General features: G+C 44.3%; 1 protein-coding gene across 1 annotated transcript in view; it reads right to left on the bottom strand.

Annotated features, from left to right (window-relative positions):
- The window catches only part of LOC123768561 (F-box/LRR-repeat protein 16), a 115,954-nt gene extending 92,311 nt beyond the window's left edge, over positions 1 to 23,643 (bottom strand). The window contains exon 1 of the mRNA XM_069336250.1: positions 21,606 to 23,643. Within this exon, the coding sequence (XP_069192351.1) occupies positions 21,606 to 22,728 (1,123 nt within the window). The 5' untranslated portion in view covers positions 22,729 to 23,643. The remainder of the gene's footprint in view (positions 1 to 21,605) is intronic.
- Between the last annotated feature and the right edge of the window lie 1,749 nt (positions 23,644 to 25,392).

The following is a 25,392-nucleotide window of genomic DNA, read 5'->3' as shown; positions in this document are numbered from 1 at the left end:
GAGTAAGGAACACCTTGCAACATGGAGTAAGGAACACCTTGCAACATGCAGTAAGGAACACCATGCAACATGGAGTAAGGAACACCTTGCAACATGGAGTAAGGAACACCTTGCAACATGGAGTAAGGAACACCGTGCAACATGGAGTAAGGAACACCTTGCAACATGGAGTAAGGAACACCATGCAACATGGAGTAAGGAACACCTTGCAACATGGAGTAAGGAACACCTTGCAACATGGAGTAAGGAACACCTTGCAACATGGAGTAAGGAACACCTTGCAACATGCAGTAAGGAACACCATGCAACATGGAGTAAGGAACACCTTGCAACATGGAGTAAGGAACACCGTGCAACATGGAGTAAGGAACACCGTGCAACATGGAGTAAGGAACACCGTGCAACATGGAGTAAGGAACACCGTGCAACATGGAGTAAGGAACACCGTGCAACATGGAGTAAGGAACACCTTGCAACATAGAGTAAGGAACACCTTGCAACATGGAGTAAGGAACACCTTGCAACATGGAGTAAGGAACACCGTGCAACATGGAGTAAGGAACACCGTGCAACATGGAGTAAGGAACACCATGCAACATGGAGTAAGGAACACCGTGCAACATGGAGTAAGGAACACCATGCAACATGGAGTAAGGAACACCGTGCAACATGGAGTATGGAACACCTTGCAACATGCAGTAAGGAACACCTTGCAACATGGAGTAAGGAACACCGTGCAACATGCAGTAAGGAACACCTTGCAACATGGAGTAAGGAACACCTTGCAACATGGAGTAAGGAACACCGTGCAACATGGAGTAAGGAACACCGTGCAACATGGAGTAAGGAACACCTTGCAACATAGAGTAAGGAACACCGTGCAACATGGAGTAAGGAACACCTTGCAACATAGAGTAAGGAACACCGTGCAACATGGAGTAAGGAACACCGTGCAACATGGAGTAAGGAACACCATGCAACATGGAGTAAGGAACACCGTGCAACATGGAGTATGGAACACCATGCAACATGGAGTAAGGAACACCTTGCAACATGGAGTAAGGAACACCTTGCAACATGGAGTAAGGAACACCATGCAACATGGAGTAAGGAACACCGTGCAACATGGAGTAAGGAACACCTTGCAACATGGAGTAAGGAACACCTTGCAACATGGAGTAAGGAACACCATGCAACATGGAGTAAGGAACACCGTGCAACATGGAGTAAGGAACACCTTGCAACATGGAGTAAGGAACACCGTGCAACATGGAGTAAGGAACACCGTGCAACATGGACCAAGGAACACCGTGCAACATGGAGTAAGGAACACCTTGCAACATGGAGTAAGGAACACCTTGCAACATGGAGTAAGGAACACCTTGCAACATGGAGTAAGGAACACCGTGCAACATGGAGTAAGGAACACCGTGCAACATGGAGTAAGGAACACCGTGCAACATGGACCAAGGAACACCGTGCAACATGGAGTAAGGAACACCGTGCAACATGGAGTAAGGAACACCTTGCAACATGGAGTAAGGAACACCTTGCAACATGGAGTAAGGAACACCGTGCAACATGGAGTAAGGAACACCGTGCAACATGGACCAAGGAACACCTTGCAACATGGACCAAGGAACACCGTGCAACATGGACCAAGGAACACCGTGCAACATGGACCAAGGAACGCCGTGCAACATGGACCAAGGAACGCCGTGCAACATGGACCAAGGAACGCCGTGCAACATGGACCAAGGAACACCGTGCAACATGGACCAAGGAACGCCGTGCAACATGGACCAAGGAACACCGTGCAACATGGACCAAGGAACACCATGCAACATGGACCAAGGAACACCTTGCAACATGGACCAAGGAACACCATGCAACATGGACCAAGGAACACCTTGCAACATGGACCAAGGAACACCATGCAACATGGAGTAAGGAACACCTTGCAACATGGAGTAAGGAACACCATGCAACATGGACCAAGGAACACCTTGCAACATGGAGTAAGGAACACCATGCAACATGGACCAAGGAACACCATGCAACATGGACCAAGGAACACCTTGCAACATGGACCAAGGAACACCATGCAACATGGACCAAGGAACACCTTGCAACATGGACCAAGGAACACCATGCAACATGGAGTAAGGAACACCTTGCAACATGGAGTAAGGAACACCATGCAACATGGACCAAGGAACACCTTGCAACATGGAGTAAGGAACACCATGCAACATGGACCAAGGAACACCATGCAACATGGACTACTGGAGCACAAAGTTGCTTGCCACTGCAACATACACCAGTCTTCCTCAGTTCATAGCACACTCACAATGCCTTCATATCCACATTCTTGGAAAGGAAGAGAACCATTTTTTTCTGACAATTTATCTGAAATCTAAACCCGTCCATTCACATGCTTTTCAGGCGAAAGTTTTCGGGCCACCACTCTGAGCCAAACTTTGTAAATAACCAAAAGAAAGCCATTACAACAAAACAACAGTTATTTGCAGCGCAAGAACAGTTAATGAAGCACAAAGACAGCCATTTACAGCAAAAGGTGTTGCCAGAGGCAGCCAGAATCTCTCCGTGGCTGAACCATTCTATAGCAGATCATTCCATCAGCGGTCGCTCGATGCTCGCCTGATTCAGATCCTTGTCTCTCAACAAGCACATAACCCAGATATACGAAGCGACCCCATGCAAGGATCAGGATGACTCTCAGCCTCATGTGAGTGCACACATAAACTAACTCACATCAGCTTGAAGGGCCTGGCATTGAAATGAACAGATGCTGGTTAACAGCTCCTGGCTTGAGGACTTAATGTGGGAATGTTATTGCTAACTCACTTGATCCCGTTTTAAAGTAGGAAAATATTCGCGAGAGAGAGAGAGAGAGAGAGAGAGAGAGAGAGAGAGAGAGAGAGAGAGAGAGAGAGAGAGAGAGAGAGAGAGAGAGAGAGAGAGAGAGACAGACAGACAGACAGAGAGAGACACAAAGATAATTTTCTCCCAGATAAAAAATAAAAAATATGATAAATTACTCTGTGAATCAAAGACTTTTCCCACAAAGAGCGGGTGTGACTGGTGGTTGGAAGACCTCTCGGTGCCTCGACCAGAGAAAGAGGGAAGGTGAGGCTCGCTTTTCCTGGCTTCAGCTCCTTTCTATAGCATCAGCCGCGAGGTAATGTTCTGCCCCATTAGTCTCTTATGTATACCTTTCTTTCCAGAGCTTCTTCGTTTCGTATGCAACCATTACTGTTGCAGTAACCCTTCGTGAGGCACGTGTGTGTGTGTGTGTGTGTGTGTGTGTGTGTGTGTGTGTGTGTGTGTGTGTGTGTGTGTGTGTGTGTGTGTGTGTGTGTGTGTGTTTGTGTGTGTGTGTGTGCTTGCAAGGTCAAGTTAGGGTCCTAGCCCTAGTCTTCCAAACGTTCTTAGATAATTGCAATATCTCATTTGTCACGCTGTTATCACATTTACAATTAACATTTTGATTCTAATTAGCTTCAACAACTTTGACGTCTAACCTGTTCCATTTATTGCCAGCTATACCACTGAGAGTTCTTCCTGACGTCTCTGTGACTCATTTGCGTCTCCAACTACCATCTATGACCCCTCATTCTGCTGTTCCAAGCTCTGAACAATGCTGCTTTGTCTGCCTTATCAATTTCCCTTAGAATCTTATGTGTTGTTATATCCCTTATCTCTCCTTACCTCCAGTGTGGTAACGTCCAGTTATCTCGGTCTTTCCTCACAGTTCAATCCCTTCAGCTCTGGAACGAGTCTCATTGCATATCTTTGAACCTTTTCTAGTATTTCCTTACATTTTTTTATGTAAGGATTCCATGGTGGTGATACACATTAAAGTGTGGGGTCGAATCTTCGCTGTATATAGGGCCCAGAAAGCCTCTTTTGTCCAAGTTTCTGAAGGATACATAGATGTTGGCTGGTAAGTCATATGTGGCTGTTGTTATCCTGGTATTGTGGGCTTCTGGCATCAGGTTTGGGGTTATGTCCACTCCCAGGTCTTTCTTTCTGCCGTCCAGGGCTGGACGGTAGAGCGACGGTCTCGCTTCATGCAGGTCGACGTTCAATCCCCGACCGTCCAAGTGGTTGGGCACCATTCCTTTCCTCCCGTCCCACTCCAAATCCTTATCCTGACCCCTTCCCAGTGCTATATAGTTGTAATGCTTGGCGCTTTTCTCTGATAGTTCCCTTCCCAAGTCTTTCTCCTTTTCTGATTGACGAATCTGTCTTCCCTTCATCCTACACTGATATACTGCATGGTCTTTGCACTACTGCTCCAATCCTCATAGGTTTGCATTTGCCTGGATTAAACTCCAGCAGGCACTTTTCCAGACCATTTGTAGAGTGTTCAAATCCGTCATCAATGCCTCACAATCTCTCTCTGGCCTGAATTCTCATTAGTTTTGCATCATCTGCAAAGATTTATATGAAGGGGTCAATTTCCTGTCAGGTCATTGATATATATTAGAAACAGGATGGGCCCTAGAAGCAACCCCTTGTGGTACCCATAACGTCTCTCCGCTCTGATGTCTCTGCTGTGCGTGTGTGCGTGCGCACGCGCCACCATAACATCTAATCACTCTGAGTCCTCCACACAACAGGGGCGTCTGGTGGCTGAGCGGACAGCACTCAATACTCGTAATCCCAGGTGTGTGTGAAAAAAATGATCGTTGATTGACTGACAGTTGAGAGGCGGGCCGAAAGAGCAGAACTCAACCCCCGCAAGCACAACTAGGTGAACTAGGTGAACACACACAAGACACCGAAGTCACTGGGCGACCTGGCTCACACTTTACAGACAAGAGGTTGCACAAGTGGGGCGTTTGAGGTGGCGCGGGCGGTCAGGGATGTCGTAACCTTACACACTCCCAGTCTTTGTTGCCTCTGACTCGCAAGAGTGCACCTTGTCTCCTCCGTCTCCCACCACCACCACCACACACTGTGTGGCGTGGGGTCCTCTGTCTCCCACCACCACCACCACCACACACTGTGTCGTGGGGTCCTCTGTCACCCACCACCACCACCACACACTGTGTCGTGGGGTCCTCTGTCTCCTACCACCACCACCACACACTGTGTCGTGGGGTCCTCTGTCTCCCACCACCACCACCACCACCACCACACACTGTGTCGTGGGGTCCTCTGTCTCCCACCACCACCACCACACACTGTGTCGTGGGGTCCTCTGTCTCCTATCATCATGTTTGCTGATGATGCAAAAATTATGAGAAGAATCAAGACAGATGAAGATAGAGACTACAGGACGACCTGAACAAACTGGAAGAATGGTCTAGAAAATGGCTACTAAAGTTCAACTCAGAAAAGTGTAAAGTAATGAAATTAGGCGAAGGGAGCAAGAGGCTGAACACAAGGTACCATCTGGGAGGTGAAATCCTGCAAGAGTCAAATAGAGAGAAAGATCTGGGGATTGATATCACACCGAACCTGTCCCCAAAGGCCCACATCAAAAGGATATCATTAGCGGCATATGCTAAATTGGCCAACATAAGAACTACCTTTAGAAACTTGTAAGGAATCATTCAGGACCCTGTATACCACCTATGTTAGGCCAATCCTGGAATATGCAGCTCCAGCCTGGAGTCCATACCTAGTTAAACACAAGACAAAGTTAGAGAACATTCAGCGGTATGCCACCAGACTCGTCCCGGAACTGAGAGGATTGAGCTACGAGGAAAGGCTAAAGGAGCTGAACCTCACATCCCTGGAAAACAGAAGAGTAAGGGGAGACATGATAACCACCTACAAAATTCTCAGGGGAATTGACAGAGTGGACAAAGACAAACTCTTTAGCACGGGCGGGGCATGAACAAGGGGACACAGGTGGAAACTTAGTACCCAAATGAGCCACAGAGACATTAGAAAGACTTTTTTCAGTGTCAGAGTAGTTAACAAGTGGAATGCATTAGGCAGTGATGTGGTGGAGGCTGACTCCATACACAGTTTCAAATGTAGATACGATAGAGCCCAATAGGCTCAGGAATCTGTACACCAGTTGATTGACAATTGAGAGACGGGACCAAAGAGCCAGAGCTCAACCCCCGCAAGCACCACCACGACACACTGTGCGGCGTGGTGAGCCCCACAGCAACACACCCAGCGGACCTCAGCTACACTACACACAACCTTCATCCAGCCAAAGAGAACACACGCTGTGAGGACACATACAAACACCACACTTGTTATTGTACTGTCCCAACTCCACGTGACGGTGAGACATAAAGCTCTCATCATCTCTTCCACTTGCCACAGACAAAACCATGAGACATAATTTCAAAATGAGACATGACTTGTGCCTGGAGTTGCCAGCACATAGCGTGCTCCCAAGCTCACACTATCAACACACTTTCCGCCTTCCTTATTCACTACTCACCCTCGCTCTCATCACCAAAAATTAGCTCCTGAAATAAAAACAATTCCATGTATTGAAATTAGCTTTTCGTTTCTTTTCCTTCCCGCCAAATTGCATGATAATTCATGATAGATTTCGTGATTTCCGCTTATCTAAATAAGGTTTATTTGGGCGGATGAAAGATGAGAATTGTCATGAAACTGTGAGGTTGGCGTGCGGGAGAATAATACAGTCAAGGTTTATTATAGTGACCCCCTGGACCAGTGTTGCCACATCTCACCCCGAGCGTCATTAATAATGATCATTATAACGCGGATGACTGGTAGGTATGATGATCAAAAGGCTCATTATGATAACGATAGTGAAGACAATAAGGAGGATGAGCATGAGCTAAGCGAGGCAATATTACCGACACAAAACATATGGGGGTTCGTCAACACACAGCTGGCAAATGTGTGGCCAAATATATAAACAGAGAGGAACACAGACGTTCAGGAGCCACGCTCGGCCAGACACACACACGTGATTCCTTGTAACAAACATCAACATATCAAGATATATAAATAGATAATCATTGAAAAGCTCGTATGATTTCTTCCAAAATGTCCATAATAGCAATGCAACACACACACACACACACACTCTCTCTTCAGTCTTCCAGTGTCGCGAGGAGTAAGGGGAGTCATGATCACTACCTACAAAATTCTCAGATGAATTGACAGGGTACCTAAAGATAAACTGTTTAAACACGGGATGTACGCGAACAAGGGGACACAGGTGGAGACTGCGTACCCAAATGAGCCACAGGAACATTACAAAGAACTTTTTCAGTGTCAGAGTAGTTAACAGACGGAATGCATTAGGCAGTGATGTGGTGGAGGCTGACTCCATACACAGCTTCAAACGTAGATATGATAGAGCCCAGTAGGCTCAGGAATCTGTACACCAGTTGATTGACAGTTAAGAGGCGGGACCAAAGAGCCAGAGCTCAACCCCCTTAAGCACAACTAGGTGAATACACACACACTCACGTCGTGAGTGAGCATTATATATATATATATATATATATATATATATATATATATATATATATATATATATATGTATATATATATATATATATATATATATATATATATATATATATATATATGTGTGTGTGTGTGTGTGTGTGTGTGTGTGTGTGTGTGTGTGTGTGTGTGTGTGTGTCACGAAAATAAACACGTGATTAAAAATGTGACAATGTCAGACCACGGAGGAGAAATGAAACAGGAATTTCCCTAAGTACTTTCGTATATTAATACATCTTCAGAAGGAGTGATTTTACAGATCGAGTACTGGACATAAATAGGCAGGAGAGAATGGTGGAGTGAGGTGAGGTACATTCTCTCCTGCCTATTTATGTCCTATTTATATATATTTATATATATATATATATTTAATGGTGTTAAATACTGTATGGCCGAAAGGATAAGATTAATGATTCTCACACAGTTTGCAATATTAACATGTATAGTTAATGAAAATGATACATCACAGTTTGCAATATTTATATATGCTGTTGATGAATGCTCGCAGATAACAGGAAAGTTGGTGGAATGAATGCCCATAAAAGGAGCACACAAGCAGTGATATCTTTGTCAAGCACAAGCAGTGATATCTTTGTATAGCACAGTGTTATCTTTGTAAAGCACAAGCAGTGATATCTTTGTATAGCACAGTGTTATTTTTGTAAAGCACAAGCAGTGATATCTTTGTAAAGCACAAGCAGTGATATCTTTGTAAAGCACAAGCAGTGATATCTTTGTAAAGCACAAGCAGTGATATCTTTGTAAAGCACAAACAGTGATATCTTTGTAACCTTAATCAAAGCACTGGACAAATTAGGCGCTCATTGGACAAAGCGTTGTAACGGGCTACAGACGGAGCACCGCAAATGATGACAAAAGATGGATAGTGGATGGTGGATGGTGGATGGTGGATGGATAATACAGATGGATAAAAAGCTGGAGTGGCCACTGAAGGCCAGACAACCAGCTGTCAACTTCACAATTCCTATTGCATTATTCACTGAGAAATCTTGTACATTAAACAGTGTTAATGAATAATATCATGGATGTCATAGTATTACACTTATGTTCGATAGTTAATTTAGGGATCTGTAAAGTTAGGCGGCTGTAAAGTTAGGCGGCTGTAAAGTTAGGCGGCTGTAAAGTTAGGGATCTGTAAAGTTAGGCGGCTGTAAAGTTAGGCGGCTGTAAAGTTAGGCGGCTGTAAAGTTAGGCGGCTGTAAAGTTAGGGATCTGTAAAGTTAGGCGGCTGTAAAGTTAGGCGGCTGTAAAGTTAGGCGGCTGTAAAGTTAGGCGGCTGTAAAGTTAGGGATCTGTAAAGTTAGGCGGCTGTAAAGTTAGGGATCTGTAAAGTTAGGCGGCTGTAAAGTTAGGCGGCTGTAAAGTTAGGCGGCTGTAAAGTTAGGGATCTGTAAAGTTAGGCGGCTGTAAAGTTAGGCGGCTGTAAAGTTAGGCGGTTGTAAAGTTAAGCGGCTGTAAAGTTAGGTATCTGTAAAGTTAGGCGGCTGTAAAGTTAGCCAGATGTAAAATTAGGCGGCTGTAAAGTTAGCCAGCTGTAAAGTTAGCCAGCTGTAAAGTTAGCCAGCTGTAAAGTTAGACAACTGTAAAGTTAGCCCAGCTGTAAAGTTAGACAACTGTAAAGTTAGCCCAGCTGTAAAGTTAGACAACTGTAAAGTTAGCCAGCTGTAAAGTTAGCCAGCTGTAAAGTTAGCCAGCTGTAAAGTTAGACAACTGTAAAGTTAGCCAGCTGTAAAGTTAGCCAGCTGTAAAGTTAGACAACTGTAAAGTTAGCCCAGCTGTAAAGTTAGACAACTGTAAAGTTAGCCAGCTGTAAAGTTAGCCAGCTGTAAAGTTAGACAACTGTAAAGTTAGACAACTGTAAAGTTAGACAGCTGTAAAGTTAGACAACTGTAAAGTTAGACAACTGTAAAGTTAGACAACTGTAAAGTTAGACAGCTGTAAAGTTAGACAACTGTAAAGTTAGACAACTGTAAAGTTAGACAACTGTAAAATTAGACAGCTGTAAAGTTAGACAACTGTAAAGTTAGACAACTGTAAAGTTAGACAGATGTAAAGAAGCGCTTGAATAAATGCCTTGCTGAAATACTGATTTTCGTGGGTGACAAATGATGCACATGAATTGCAAGGTAATGAATGCGTTGGAACTTCAACTCCTCCCCCCCCCTGGTCAACATCACACTATACTAAAGTTACCTCAACACAAAGTTGCAAGCACGCAACACATTGGCAACACTTTGATGACTATTTTCGAGCTGATGACTTCGAGCTGATGACTTCGAGTTGATGACTTCGAGCTGATGACTTCGAGCTGATGACTTCGAGTTGATGACTTCGAGCTGATGACTTCGAGCTGATGACTTCGAGCTGATGACTTCGAGTTGATGACTTCGAGCTGATGACTTCGAGTTGATGACTTCGAGCTGATGACTTCGAGTTGATGACTTCGAGCTGATGACTTCGAGTTGATGACTTCGAGCTGATGACTTCGAGTTGATGACTTCGAGCTGATGACTTCGAGTTGAAGCTACTAGTTGTTGTTTGAAGGCAATTCTACAGAGATTTTTTTGTATTGCAAGTTCTTCATACTTTTCAGCCTTGAAATCCAAGGTCAGATAGAGTACAGCTTTACGTTGACACACTCACACATTGTAAAGCAGTGTAGCAAGATTTTTCTAAGTTCAGGAATGAAGTCTACGAGAGCCTTACCCGCTATAAATGTCTCTCGCGAGAGATGTCTTACATTTTTGGGATCCCAATCGGTATCGGTGGTAATGAGCTCACAATGTGATCCTGTTTACAAGAGGGAAGGTTGTTCGGTGTTGATGGTGGCAGCTTCTATGTTAGTGGCTTTGTTACAATGTACCGCTTTGACGAGTGTGTGTATTTTCCCAGCCCATTGTACCTGCTTCTATGAACATGTCCACAGGAGCCGTGATGAGGGTTCGAACCTATTGTGATTTCTGTGTGTACCTTCTTCTATTTCATAAATAAGTAAATAAAATATCTGGGACAAAATTACCCCAGAATGAAGTGTTTTCCTCTCACAGATTATGAGCAAGTGTGGAAACGTTATCTTGAGTTATCTTAAGATGATTTCGGGGCTTTTTAGTGTCCCCGCGGCCCGGTCCTCGACCAGGCCTCCACCCCCAGGAAGCAGCCCGTGACAGCTGACTAACACCCAGGTACCTATTATACTGCTAGGTAACAGGGGCATAGGGTGAAAGAAACTCTGCCTATTGTTTCTCGCCGGCGCCTGGGATCGAACCCAGGACCACAGGATCACAAGTCCAGCGTGCTGTCCGCTCGGCCGACCGGCACGTCTTGACAGCTCATTTCTGTAATAAACACAAACAAATCTTGGCTTCCTTCCCAGTTGACAATTCAGTACTGAAGGCTGCACCAGTCACTTCCTCCACACTCTGATGCACTGTGACAGACCAAGAGGCAGCCGTCAGGTGTCAGGAAGCAGCAATAAGATAAAGACTTTGAACCAGAATCAGTCTTTCCTGCTCCTTGAGGCCAGGATCTTTCTTATCAAGGTCAGCGTCTGACTCCCAGATGGTACAGGAGTCTGGTGCTCGCGTGACCTCCAGCTCACTCATACAAGTTTATCCCTATAAATTAAATCTCAAGTATAGCACGGCACAGCCCCGCTGTTATGCGGCAGTTACAGCCCCGCTCCTGGGCCAGGTAAGTCCACTACGGGCTCACCATAGCCCGTGCTACTTGGAACCTTTTGTTCTCATATGAGTAAACTCTCTATTAAAATTATCATGTCACTCACTTTCATACTCACAGTTTCACACTGCACACTCATTCACTCACTCATATACTTCTATACTAAAACACTCTAACACACACACTCACTCATACTCACACACAAAAATTATGAAGAGGATTAAAGCCGAGGAATATAGCAAAAGGCTTCAAGATGACCTAGACAAACTGAAGAAATAGTCCAACAAATGGTTACTAAAGTTCAACCGAAGTGAATGTAAGGTAATGATACTAGGCGGAGAGAACAGGAGGCCAGACACAGGCTACTGAATGAGAGATGAAGTACTTAATGAAACGGACAGAGAGAAAGATCTAGAAGTTGATATCACGCCAAACCTGTCTCCTGAAGCCCACATTAAAAGAATATCATCAGCGGCGTATACAAGGCTGGCTAACATCAGAACTGCCTTGAGAAACTTGTGTAAGGAATCATTCAGAATCTTGTATACCACATATGCAAGACCAATCCTGGAGTATGCGGCCCCAGCTTGGAGCCCGTACCTTGTCAAGCACAAGACGAAGCTAGAGAAAGTACAGAGGTATGCCATTAGACTAGTCCCAGAACTAAGAGGCATGAGTTACGAGGAAAAGCTGTGTGAATTACACCTCACGTCGCTTCAACCAAGCATGGGGACAAAATTACAATGGCGCTCTGGTCATTGCCAGAAAACCCATAGACTGGCGAAGTGTTCCGTGCCGTGAAAGGTCAGGCTAACGACCCATCGTCATCCCCGGCTAACAGCCCACGAAATATGTAATTATCGACAAGATCAGGTATCCACAGACCTTGGCAGATAATGGAGTTCGATATATTATTAATTTTTAAAGGCTTCAATTTTTCTTTTAAAACTACAATTTTGAGAATTCACATTTGATGAAATCTGACAATGTACTAAATGGGGGTTTCTTGCCCATTTCTGATGGGTATTTTGTCTTCTGTTATTTTGGTTTTAAACCCCCTTACCTACTCTACATGTAAACCACGTCACAATTCTTGCAAGGTCTTTTATAAACCCCGTCTTTTCTTTGGTCAATATAAACCAATGTTTTCAGTGAACAAGAAGAGACGGATACAAACCACAGACATGTGAGTAAGGAAACCTTTACTGTAATAAAAGTGAGGAAATGGAATTAACTAGACCTGGAGGAAGTAGGAGCTACTTTCATATCGATTTTCAAAATATAATACGAGTTATGTTGGGAGAGTCATTACATTTTATTAAGGCGGGGGCCCAGAGCTGAAATTCGATGCTGTAGACACGAATAGCGTACTACACAGCCATAAGCGAGCGTGCATAGATCTACATGCACGCACGAACACACACACACACACACACGACTAACATAGTGATTAAAACTACGACGGTCGTCAGGCAAACTCCGCCCACACTAGCTCTCTTTGTACTCTCAGCCACTACCACCACCCACACACCCTCCACCCCCACACTATCCACCCCCACACACCCTCCACCCCCACCCACCCCACAAGAGCCACCACTATCCACCCCACATGGAAACGCAGCCACATAAACGAACACCTCTCAAAATACCAAACCAGTACACTTGTTAAGAGAAGCATAAAAATCATGTACACAAATGCAGATGGAATTACAAATAAAGTGGCAGAGTTACAGGAGAAAGTGACAGAAGAACCAACACACGTGATCGCGATAACGGGCCCCAGACTTGACAAGTGTTATAGGAAATGCAATCTTCCCACCAGGATATCAGGTAATAGGGACAGATATCGCATTACATAATCCCTCATGACTCTTACCTTCGTCTCCCTTACCTCACTGCCTGTCCTTTTTGTCATTTATAAACTTATTATAAATTATTCGGCTGCCCTAATAACCCAAAGGTTATTAGGGCAGCCGAAATTTCTCTACCTAATCTTCAACACTCCACCGGACCAATCACTCACACCAATCTCCCTCTCAACTTGTAGTTCTCGCAGATTGGAACACGGAAATAAAAGAAATTCAAATTCTATTTATAAAGTTAGGTTTCCTGGCGAGAAACTTGACAACACAGGAAAACTTTATTGAGACATTTGGTATTGGAGAAGATGGCAGGTCCATATGAGATTGACGGGAAAATCTATTGACAGCATCCTCTTGCCCCGGTGATCCAGTGCAAGAGGAGACATAAGGAATATACCAATAACTTAACTCGGAGATACATGTGTGTAAATCACGAAAATTAACACGTGATGTAAAATGTGACAGTGTCAGACCAGGGAGGAAGAATTAAAACAGGAATTTCCTTAAGTAGATAAGGAATTTCCTGTATATATATATATATATATATATATATATATATATATATATATATATATATATATATATATATATATATATATATATATATGTGGAGGTATGTAGACACAGGAAGGTCTAGAACAGATAGCACCATGATGGTGAGGATGGTGATCTTAATGATGGTAACAAGAGACTATAAACGTCATGAAAAGAGACTGTAAACGTCGTAACAAGAGACTATAAACGTCATAAAAAGAGACTGTAAACGTCGTAACAAGAGACTATAAACATCGCAGAACACAAAGTGATGACAACAAACAATTTATATACATCTTGTCACGGAACACCAAACAATTATACACACATTCTTGACACTGAAAGTTTGTTCAATTGAATGACAAAGATATCTTTAACAAACTGTCTACTAATGTTCAGTACACATATGTCTTTACTTTTAAAATCAGTAACAATCAACTTGTGGCTTTATTAGCGATAATGAACTGTGAGGACTAACAGGACGGTGGCCCAGGCGGCAGGCTGCCACAGCTACTGCTCCAAGGTGTCACAACTCACATAACAACACCTCAATTCAGGCTTAATGATCAAAAGTGAAACTCACTGAGAAGCAGCAGCAGCAGGAGGCTCAGCCCGCGAAGCTCACCATTGCTGGCCCACAAATTCATCATTGCTGACCCACTACAGATGATTATATGCAACAGTGATGAGGTGCTCAACTCCGTCCTGCCGTCTCCAATAATGATGAAAACTATAGTTAATATCGATGCAGGGAGGGAGGGAGAGATCAGGGGAAAGCGCCAAGCCATTACGACTATATAGTACTTGGAAGGGGTCAGCATAAGGATTTGGGATGGGAAGGAAAGATGTAATATGGATGGAATGTATAAAATATGGATGTTGTACTCCCCTCCACACACACAAAACATATTTACGTTTTGTACTATTGGTATAGCAAAGGGTACAACACTTTAGTATACTAATATTTGTTTTCATTTTCAGTGAAGTATTTTCAGTAAAAACAATAGAGGTGTGCAGGTGAAGGAAAAAGTTGGGAAGTGTGGCATGTAGAGTAAGTTATGTTAATAGCAGGCGGGCGGTCTGGCAGGGTTGGCTTGGCAGTGGGTAACAAGTTCCGATAAAGATTGTACCTATAGTCGTTTGGAGTCCAGTAGCCAGAAAGTTCTCATAGAAATTATCTAGAATATTTTGAGATATTTGTCTCCTGACAGGAACTGGTGCCCTGGTGTTAGCGCGGTCACCTATCTTCACCTGGTAAGTTTTGTGATTGAATCTTTATCTTCTTATCTCCCCCTTTCTCCATGGCTGCCAGTGAGGCGGGGTCGATGTTCATATGTAGTAGCCGTAGTTCAGTTAAATGCTCGTGCGTAAATTTTATTCCCCTGGATTTTACACCCTCTTGAAGGTTTCTCCGGTCTTCCAAGTGGGTCTTTTCTGTCGAAAAAATAATTTCGTCGAGAACTAACAAGGAATCCTGGAGTTTTGCTTGCGAATGAAGCATTATCTATTAACTTCTGGAGGTCCATTTACTTTATACATTTCTTTAATAGTGGCGATGTGGGCGTGTATAATACTTCTCAAGACTGCTGGTGACAAGTCCCCCATTCACCTGGACATTTACACTGGTGGAGTTGATGCAGGTTGTGTCCATGCATTATTCAGTTTTCCTACAGTTGCTGGCATTTGCTTTCTTCCTCGCTCCAGCTTGTTTTAGCTAGTCGCTCATTACTTTGTAATTTAAAAGCCAGAGTTCGATGACCTTGACATTTAAGCATGTATAGGATGGTGTTTGTTCTCAGGTGAGCACTCATTAAAAGATGTAACGCTCTCTTAACTATAACTATAAAGCTAACCTGAACTAGGGTTGAATAAGCATTTGTAGTTCAAACATGCGCAATATTAGGCTTAATTTAGTATATATATTTACAATACTAGGCCTAGGGAAAAATTAGGTTTTCCTTCTTGTCTTCTTTCTTAGGGATTTTACAAAATTAATAGTACCAAAAGTGGACGGAAAAAGTTGTTAGTCCATCCTTCCATGTCCCCTCTCTCCTGTCTCCCTCCCCCGTATCCCCTCTCCCTTGTCTCCTTCCCGTGTCCCCTCTCTCCTTTGTCCCCTTTCCGTTCCCCAAATTCGTGCCCCCCCCCCCCCCCCTTCACTCGCCATCTTCCCCGACCCAAACACCAGGCAAGACACAGCGTCTCCAACGCCCAAGATTAAACTGAAGACATTAGAGCTCTCTGGAGCTAACGCGACTAACAAAACACGACAAGTTTAATCCACCGCTCATTTAAAGTTCGATCATTTTCATTACGGTCCAAAAGAAAGACTCCCCCAAGAGAGTCATTCATCTTCCCGGCCTCAGCTCACCGTCCTGTTAGTCGTTCCTTTAGCCAGGAACGACCCGGTCGTTTAAATACTCGGGTATGACTCCTCAGATGTTTGAAATGTGAAGCAACTATAACACAAATCATTGGAATAATTGCTACGACAACCTTTATTAGGAAGCTGATTTTATTGCTTAAGTAAACGAGAGGTCGAGCCCACACACATACAGCTCAACCCGTCCTCTTAAAAATAACGTCACTCTTGGCTCGTATGCGCGCTATGGCCTAATTTGGACGTAATTTGAAATGAAAACGACTCACAAAAGTGACGTACTGTCCCGTTTTCTGTTTGAGTCGTCCGGCTTACGCAGACAGGTTAGGAGAGGAAACTTTCAATTAACGTTTTTCATAACTTTTGAAACTTTGTGAGAATTTCCTGCCCACCTAACCTATCAGAGGACTTACTGTTGTTGAAAAAAAAAATCCCAAATTTATTTTCATATTTTTTTCATTTTCAAATTACGTCCACTTTCGGCCATACGAGCAAACGGCCAAAAGCGACGTTATTTTTAAGAGGACAGGTTTTTCAAGCTAGGCAAGTACAGCAACTACATAATACACAAGGACTTTTTGCGATAATAATGCCAAACAACTGCACAATATAACATGTAAACATTGTATTTGCCTGGAATTTGGTTCCATTTGTCATTGTCCGGGACAGGAAGCCTGTTGGGTGTATCGACGTCCCCCCGGTAGGCCAGGGGCGGGCAAACCTTTCGTCATATGAATGCCATGTTTTACTGAGTGAAGATTTCATGAGTCCGCTTTGTTTAGGGTAGTACAAATAAACAAATCCACAAGGGCCGTGACGAGGATTCGAACCTGCATCGAAGTTAAATATATATTTCACCCTGTCGTAGCTCATTCGATTAAGGCAGTGTCTGGGATGCTCCCGGATGCAGGTTCGAATCCTCGTCACAGCCCTTGTGGATTTGTTCATTTGATGCATCACGTTAGTGTGATCTCTGTATGTAGAGGTGTACAGTGTTGTGTCGTATAGTTATATGGTATAAAAGATGTGTTAATACTGCATTACAGTGGCTTACATTTAAGATCCAGAAGAACTTACGTATGCATTTAAATACACGGTATAAATAGGTACTCGGGAGTTAGTTGGCTTGTTATGTTGCACCCTTGGGAGTGCCAGTAGTGGCCCTCCCTAGGGTGCAACCCCCTACCGAGGCCCATCCCCTCACTCTATTTTTTTTTTTTTTGGGGGGGGGGGGCCTCGGTATAAACCTAACGTATGTATAAATATGGGCTGCCTGTCCCCAATCAAATTAACTATTATTAATTATTATATTTTCTGGATCACAGATTTCCTTACCATAGTTTTTCCATTTTAAGGTCTGACTATTAAAGCATTGCAAGTTATCAATTGTATTAGAGTGCTATTGTTCATTATTGTTCACATGAATTTAAAATTGGTTTCAAAGGCCGCACTGAGTTCAATGAAAGGCCGCATGCAGATTCCACCCCCCCCCCCCCCCGCTAAATTCAATGAACTTATATTTACTGCCTGGTGAACAGAGGTATCAGATGGAAGGAGACGTGCCCAAACGTCTTGCCATGCCCAACAATTGCTCTCAGGTCCAATCGCTATGGGCCGACTGCTCTGAACTACTACCCCTGCAAACCACTTGAGTGTTAAGATCCCCTCGAAAAAAATGAATATATTTATTTCAATAACTTCAACCAAATTAGGGATAAGCACTATCCGTCAGGGAATCGCTAGTTTCCTACGATAACCAGTCTGGACCTAGCTAGCTTAGTAGCTAGGTAGCAATACTAGGACCTAGTATTGCTAGCTTGGTACGATACCTGCTTTAGACCCTTGATGTTGGTAGCTTGGCACGATAGCCACTCTGGGTCCTTGGTATTGCTAGCGTGGTATATAACGACCATTTCCACAACCATAGTCGTAGATTCCTTAGCAACGACCCCTCCTCCCCCCCCCCCCACCTCCCCGCCAACACAAACACTGCATTACAATCAGCAAAACAAAACAATATTTCAGGTGATTTTATCGGGCATTTTTATAGGCATTTCGTAGTGACAGCGTCGTTATCCATTACCCGCTGGTATTTAAATCCTTGCCACTACTCCACAAGGCTTTAAACAATCCAAGTAATCACCTACCGTGAACGCCGTGACGAGTGTAATTACGTAATTCCCTCCCGAGGTGACGCCGCGGCCGACGCCTCGCTCATACTCGACAATTTAATAATGGCCGACCTGACAACAACAACAACATGCCCATTTTTTCACTTATTTTAGAATGCTGATGAGGAAAAAATTAATATCTGATGGAAATGTAATGATTGTAATCAGACCGTATATATTACTTGTTTAAATATAATATTATTGATGTTATTAAAATTAAATCAATAAAGGTGCACTTGGGGGACATCTAAAATAAAGACGAAGCGGTGGTGGTTCCTGCGCGGGTTTCAAATTCAAATTCGAATTCATTTTTTTTATTCAGATAAAAGTACATACATAGAAGATGAGTTACAAACATAAAGTTGGATTTATAGATAGAGATGGTACATTCAATACCTAAAGCCACTAATTGTTTGTTTACATCGTAGCTCTACAACTCTAATCACCGGCATGAGTATGATAGGGCAGGTAGCTCTATACTTGGCCAGCAGTGAATTACTGCTTAGTATTTCCGTTCTGTTACAAATGTAAATAAACTACTGTACTGTTGCTAGAACTATAGTGACTCCATAATGTAATAGTCTATATATGAGTATCGTCATTAAGTATCACCTTTTTATTGTACTCAAGTATTATTTTTCTTTAATTTTTCCAATTTTTGGGTAACTTGCCTTTTAGCATTTAGTGTTTACCCTTCACAGCTTTCAATAATTTGGTATTCCAAATTATTTTAAGTTTTACTGAAAACGCTTTGCATAATAGTGGCTTTATTAGTTCGTGTAGCTTCTGTCCTCATAATTTATATTTTGTCCTCTTTGTACACACATTTCTTTGAATTCGAATTTAAAGTTTTATCGGAAGGAGAAAAGCTTCACGCAAATTGCATAAAAAGACGACCATTATTAACGTCATCTGTCTCTTCACGATGGTCCAATTTATAGCTCATTTGTTTAGACCGATACAAACATTTGAAGTGAGATATTAACTAAATTTGATCTTCTATTGACCTTTATTTCCCATTACTATATAGCTGATAAGTTATCTGTATTTACAGTTGTTTTGCTAGTAATCTTCAGTTAAAGGCATCTTGCTCACCTTCTGCAGTACAATAACACCAGATTTCTCCATTTATTAGAATCAATATTAAAGGAAATCTAAACCAAGAACTACTGCATAAATGATGGAAATAATGCCAATGTGCTACATATTTCGTATCACGAAGTGTTAGTAATAAGAGCTCATCATGTCCAGCATCAGTCACACGCGCTGCTCACGAACGCAAAATAAATGTCCAACATTGTCCATATGCTCGGTGCTCACGAACGGGAAACACAAGCATTCCAGCTTGCCTCCTCCAACCCCCCCAACCCCACACCCCCACTCCCACACACACACACTTTCCTCCATCACCCTCCACTTGCCTCTTCCCCCTCCCCCCTCCACATGCCTCCTTCCACCCTCCACTTACCTCCTCCACTTACACCCTCTAGCGTCACCTCTGCCTTAGAGACAGGTGTAAACAAAGTAGGTAAACAAGTGTTGGCGGGGCAGCACGTGAGTGGGGTCGACCCGTGTGTTTACGTCATAGCCTCGTGGACGACCCGTATCGATTGTCCACCCCCCACACCCCCTTCATCCTGCGGCCTATACGTCCTCCCTCTGCCTCCACCTAGGGACTTTCCTCACTTTACTCATGCCTTCCTTCTTCTTGATATATGTTCACTTATATTAAAGTCTCGCCTTTGTTCTTATGTTCAGGTCAGCACCTTTAGGGCTCAGCTCTTTGGTGAATTATTCCTCCGACGTCGCCTTCAGGTCCAGTGATGGCCTCTATGGAGAGGACAGCCTTAGTTTCTAATTCGGGTTGACCTAGTTATGGTATGACCATCCTCGCCGGCTCTACGTGTATTAATATAATAAGGTTCATGTCACTGCCTTAAAATACATCTCATTATTACACTAGTTAAGACTATACGTTCTTATTCAAGCCAGAAATAACTTAGGAAACTTTGTCAAAATTCTTAAGGAAATGTTTGGGCTGTAAGTTAAACATTCCTCCGAAGGTATGTGGGAGGGAGGGGGTGGGAGAGGAGGCTTCCTATCACACCCTTATATCATAGACCGTGAGAGGGTCGGCTCGTAAAACGCCTCAGTCTGCCCCTGTTCTAAGAGTAGCCTGACTGGCCATTGGTGAGGGGCTCAGTCTATAAAATATTTCGCCATGCAACGTGCAACATGCAGCCCCGTGTTGATCCCCAGGTCAGCCTCCAGGGATCACCTCACACGTTAACACTTGACTAGAACACTTAACTCCAGTAGAACAGCCACCTGACTACAGTGACACCTGACTACAGTAACACACCTGAATACAGTAATACTGACGCTTGACTAAAGGTGTCAACACACCAGTCATCAACACCTGTCAACTCAAGCAAGGATGGAACAAATCTATATGTGAAAACAATTAATTAATCACAGTAAGAAATATCTCGCCCCCCATTCATCTTGCATCACGTGTTAGGTCTACCACGTGGGTCTGAGCACAAAAACAAAACAAATAAACAAACACGTACTACCACATACTCGGAGCACAAAAACAAATAAACAAACATGTAGCTCAGGTATACTATGAATTTAAATAACAAATTGATTCTCAATGTTCATGTTTAGTTATTTAATTATTAGTAGATTTTTACAAACAATGTCCTTAACGCATGAATGCCAAAACAAATAAATTATTTGTTCTCACTAATTAACAAATATTTGTTACTTGTTGATATATTTAACTTTGTTTCAACAAATTCAACATTAGCGTTAAATATTGAATGCTTTTTGAAATCAAACTGAAGGACTTTTGTGTGTATACATATATATATCTCACAAATTTATATATATATATATGTATATATATATATATATATATATATATATATATATATATATATATATATATATATGTGTGTGTGTGTGTGTGTGTGTGTGTGTGTGTGTGTGTGTGTGTAGAAAACCAACAAGTACAGAGACCTAGAACGTTGTTACAGGTTCGTGCCGATAGGCTCTGAGACTCTGGGCGCCTGGGGTAAATGTGCACTTAAGTTCTTAAAGGAGGGTGGGCGATGACCTCATTGGGAAAACTAAAGACTCAAGAGCGACCAGTTTCCTGTCATATATATATATATATATATATATATATATATATATATATATATATATATATATATATATATATATATATATATATATATACCACATACTCTGAGCAATATCAGCAAAAACAGATAATCGGAGGAAGTACTTCAGATTCTTAAGTTCACGAATTCAAGAAAACAATATCTTAAGTTACTAAACAGTGATTCTGACTCGTCAACAGCCGTTGTTGGTAACTACCATTCTGTAAGGGTTCGGTAAATGAGGGCAACACGTTAAACGGTCAATTTGGGCATGTGAAGAAAAAAGAGCAAGAACTATACGAACCTATATTGATAACGGCGTGATTGGTGAGTTCCCAGCAGGAGTGTAGCCGCAGGATTGAGAGTGTGGACGTTTGGCGGGGACTGAAGAAGGCGAGGGCGGCGTCCGTGACATGGTAGGCCTGAAGGTTGAGCTCGTACAGGGAGGGAAGGAGCTGAGCAATGGCTCCCACTGCTTCGTCAGCCACATTTATGCAGTCGGCCACAGATAGGGAGACGATGCGGGGATTGAGACACGCCCACAGCCCCGCCTCCGTCACGTCGTTGCAGCCTTGCAGCTCCAGCTGATAAACGCCGTTTAAATGATCCAAGAGAGTTTCCAGTCCTTTGTCGGATATGTTGGAGCAGCGGAGAGCCACCGAGCGCAGGGCTTTGGTGTGGTTGACGGCATAGTTTGCCACCAGGTCCATAAGGTCCTCGTCATTTGCACACATGAGGACGAGGGAATCAAATCCGCGCTTTTGCACCGACACATAGAAGCGTCGTCGCATGTCTGTGGTGAGCTCGACGTTGGTGTGACGCATCTCACGGCAGTTGAGGACAGGCCGTATGCCGTGCCAGAACCGTGGCTGGTAGAGCACCGTGCGCCATCTGAGGCACACCTGTGCCAGTACAGTCCTTTCGATGGGTGAAAAATACGTGAAAAATCTAGCTAGGAAGGCTTCGTCACGGATAAGTTCGTCCCATGAGAGATAGCGGTGTCCCCTCAGGATATGTGCTGGGGACCGCGAAGCCCTCAACGGCCGAGGCGAGCCTTGGTGACCGTTGAAAGGGATAGCGGGGCTGCCCAACGGGGGCCCGGGCATTCCGCCATTCCTCACCTTCCCCAGCAGGAAGCGACTGGGCTTCTCTGGGGGGACGGGCTTGTCCATCTTTGTCTTACCATTAACGAGTCCGCTTGAGGCGACAGTGTTTCCACACAGAACGTTAGCCACCTTCTCCATAACCCCACCTCGCCTCACCGAGCCCATCCTGCCCCCCTCCCCGCCTCCACTGGTGCCGCCTGGTCCCAGGGGCGCCTCCCGCACCTCTCTCTCCCTACTGCGGGAGCGAAGCCCAAGACCCGTGATGCACTTAGACAACTCCACGCCCGCGCGCTCCACCACCTCCTGTGCTGTTAGGGACATGGGCGGATCCAATGCCGCCTGTACACGCCCGCTCCCACAAGCCGACACACCACCTCGCCGCTAGTGGGGTCTCACATTCATACCTGGCTGGAGCGGCTCACGGCCCCCCCTCACTACTCTCACTAACAAAAGCGAGCTTCCAGCAGCGGGTGATCTCCGAGCAGCGGCTGAGCTCCGAGCAGTGATTGAGCTCCGAGCAGCGGGTGAGTTCCAACGGACCAGTCACAGGTAGGAGCTCCGAGCAGCGGATGGGACTGTCAGCACCACCACCATAACAGGAGACGGTAGTGGTGAGGAGGGCGTGTCAGCCCAGGCCGGGCCCGAGCATGACACAGGTGACACGGGGAAGTGTGGAGCAGCACGTAGCAGGAGGAGGCGGCAGGAGTGCGACACACACTCACACACATACACCACCAGCACTTCCAGCGGCTGGGACTCCAGGCCGCTGCGGCCCGTTCCCTGGCGGTCACACTGGTCACTGAAGCGGGGGCATGTCGTGCCCTGCGCCGGCTGCTGCTGCCCCGGGGGAGCCAGCGGTCAACACCACCAGTAGACTGTGGTGCCCGACACGAGCGAGTTAACGAGAGTGGCAGGCGCGCGTGCGACCCCTTGCCCTGCTGCCGGTCAACTGTCAGGCGGCGGCACCGGCACTCTGGTGCTGCTGGCACGCGCCACACGCCTTCGCCGCCACGCACACGCAACGCAACCACGCAAATACAAACAATGTAGATAGTTATACACGAGCCGCCACATACTGTGGGCAGCACCCCATGCCCATCCTGCGGGCGGTAGTGCACCGCATACCCATCATGTGGGCGGTAATGCACATCTTATGGGTGGTAGGGCACCCCATACCTATCCTGTGGGTGACAATGCACCGAAACCCATCCTGTGCAACATATTACAGATCCAAGAAGAGTAAGAGCAGAGAACCCACCACCGACTCTATACGTGAAGTCTTCCCAAAATGAGACAGATGTTGACAGAGTATGAGATGCTTCTAGGAGCTAATGACCACCACTTTATCATACTTGATAAAGTATTCACTACTAAAGGCCTGTGAAAAGCTCAGATAACTAGAAACAGAGGACAATAGAGTGGCACTAAAGAGAACCAGAAACGAATACCCCCGAGTTAGGAGAGAAGCTGAGAGGCAATTTGAAAATGGTATTGCTACAAAAAACTAAGGACCAGCCAAAGGTGTTCTAGAGCTATATAAGGAGAAAAACAACAGTGCGAGACTATATACTCAGATTGAGGTAACAAGGGGAATTCTAACAGAAAATTATAATGAGGAATGTGAGGCACTTAAAAGATTTCAGGAGGTCTTTACAGTAGAGCAAGTGTTATGTTCTACCTACGTCATGAGATGAAAGGCCAGAAAATAATGTTTGCTGATTCGAGTCACTTTGAACCAGCGAACAGATACCCCCAGCTGCGCACCTTACCCCTGCACCACGACATAGTGTAAGTTATACAACCTGGGATTCCACTGAATTCACAGGATTCTGGTTTGAGTCACCTCATTCCTCTAATTGATTTTGTAACCGATGGATGATAGTGTAGTTACTGTAGAAGCGGTAAGAAAGCACCAGGAGGAACTATAGATGTAACGAAGTCAGTGGGGCCAGACTTAATCTCACCATGGCTGCTGAAGGAGATTGCAAAATGTCACCTATTATCTAACTTTTTAGATAAATCACTCGAGAAAGGATATCTCACAGTGTTTCGGAAAGGTATTCGGACGTATTAATCCGGAGCACTCAGTAAGATAAAATTTGATTTAATCTTACAATATCGTACCAATAAATTTCGACGTAGTCAGTGCTCCACTCAGTGCAGCGACAGAAACATCAAATGCTCAGCTCGCGGTTCAGAGATATAAATGTTAGAAAAAGTGTTCCACTAGGGCAAGCAGTGTACAGTATTAGCTCGGCGTATGGGAGTCGCCCGAGGGAGTCGCGTGAAATTTGTCAACCTTGGATGGGAAGACACATTGCAATTCTCTCCATGGGCAACAGCGCTGGGTAGTGCAGAAATATAGTGTGATTAAGTCTTTATGAATGCGTTAGGGAATTAGGGAAGACAAACTAACTGGTGACCGTAGTGGATTGGCATGTGCATATATTGTACACACACACACATTATATATAGAGAGAGAGAGAGAGAGAGAGAGAGAGAGAGAGAGAGAGAGAGAGAGAGAGAGAGAGAGAGAGAGAGAGAGAGAGAGAGAGAGAGAGAGAGAGAGAGAGAGATAGAGAGATTGATTTTGTCTTGGTATTACTTCATTTTCCCCGAAGATTTGCGGAAGTTTATAAAGAGTCAGGGGCACCTGACGACGGGCCTGACAGGCGAGAACTGTTTCTGATAAGTACATAAGAGACCTCGAAGGTTTTAAATAGTATTACTACCATTACACATGTTGGTTTTACCACAGCAGCAGGTTAGATCCCAATCCCAGAAATGAGGGGAAAAAAAGGGCAAACTGGGTGTCAACATTTAAAAAAAAAAGTTGGATGCAATGCCAATTTCTGGGTGAGCTTCGGTGGCTTCCTGAAGCATCTGAAAGTGTGCCGGAACCTGGGGGATGGGGGGGGGAGAGGCGCAGGTATGTATGATTAACAATGTTATTAATTTATTCTTGTCTGCCACCTCTCCAGGAAA

This window comes from Procambarus clarkii, chromosome 35, assembly GCF_040958095.1.
Source record: "Procambarus clarkii isolate CNS0578487 chromosome 35, FALCON_Pclarkii_2.0, whole genome shotgun sequence".
In the NCBI taxonomy this organism is placed as follows: domain Eukaryota; kingdom Metazoa; phylum Arthropoda; class Malacostraca; order Decapoda; family Cambaridae; genus Procambarus; species Procambarus clarkii.
Note: the sequence above shows the minus strand (reverse complement) of the source record. Positions and strands in the feature narration are given on the sequence as shown.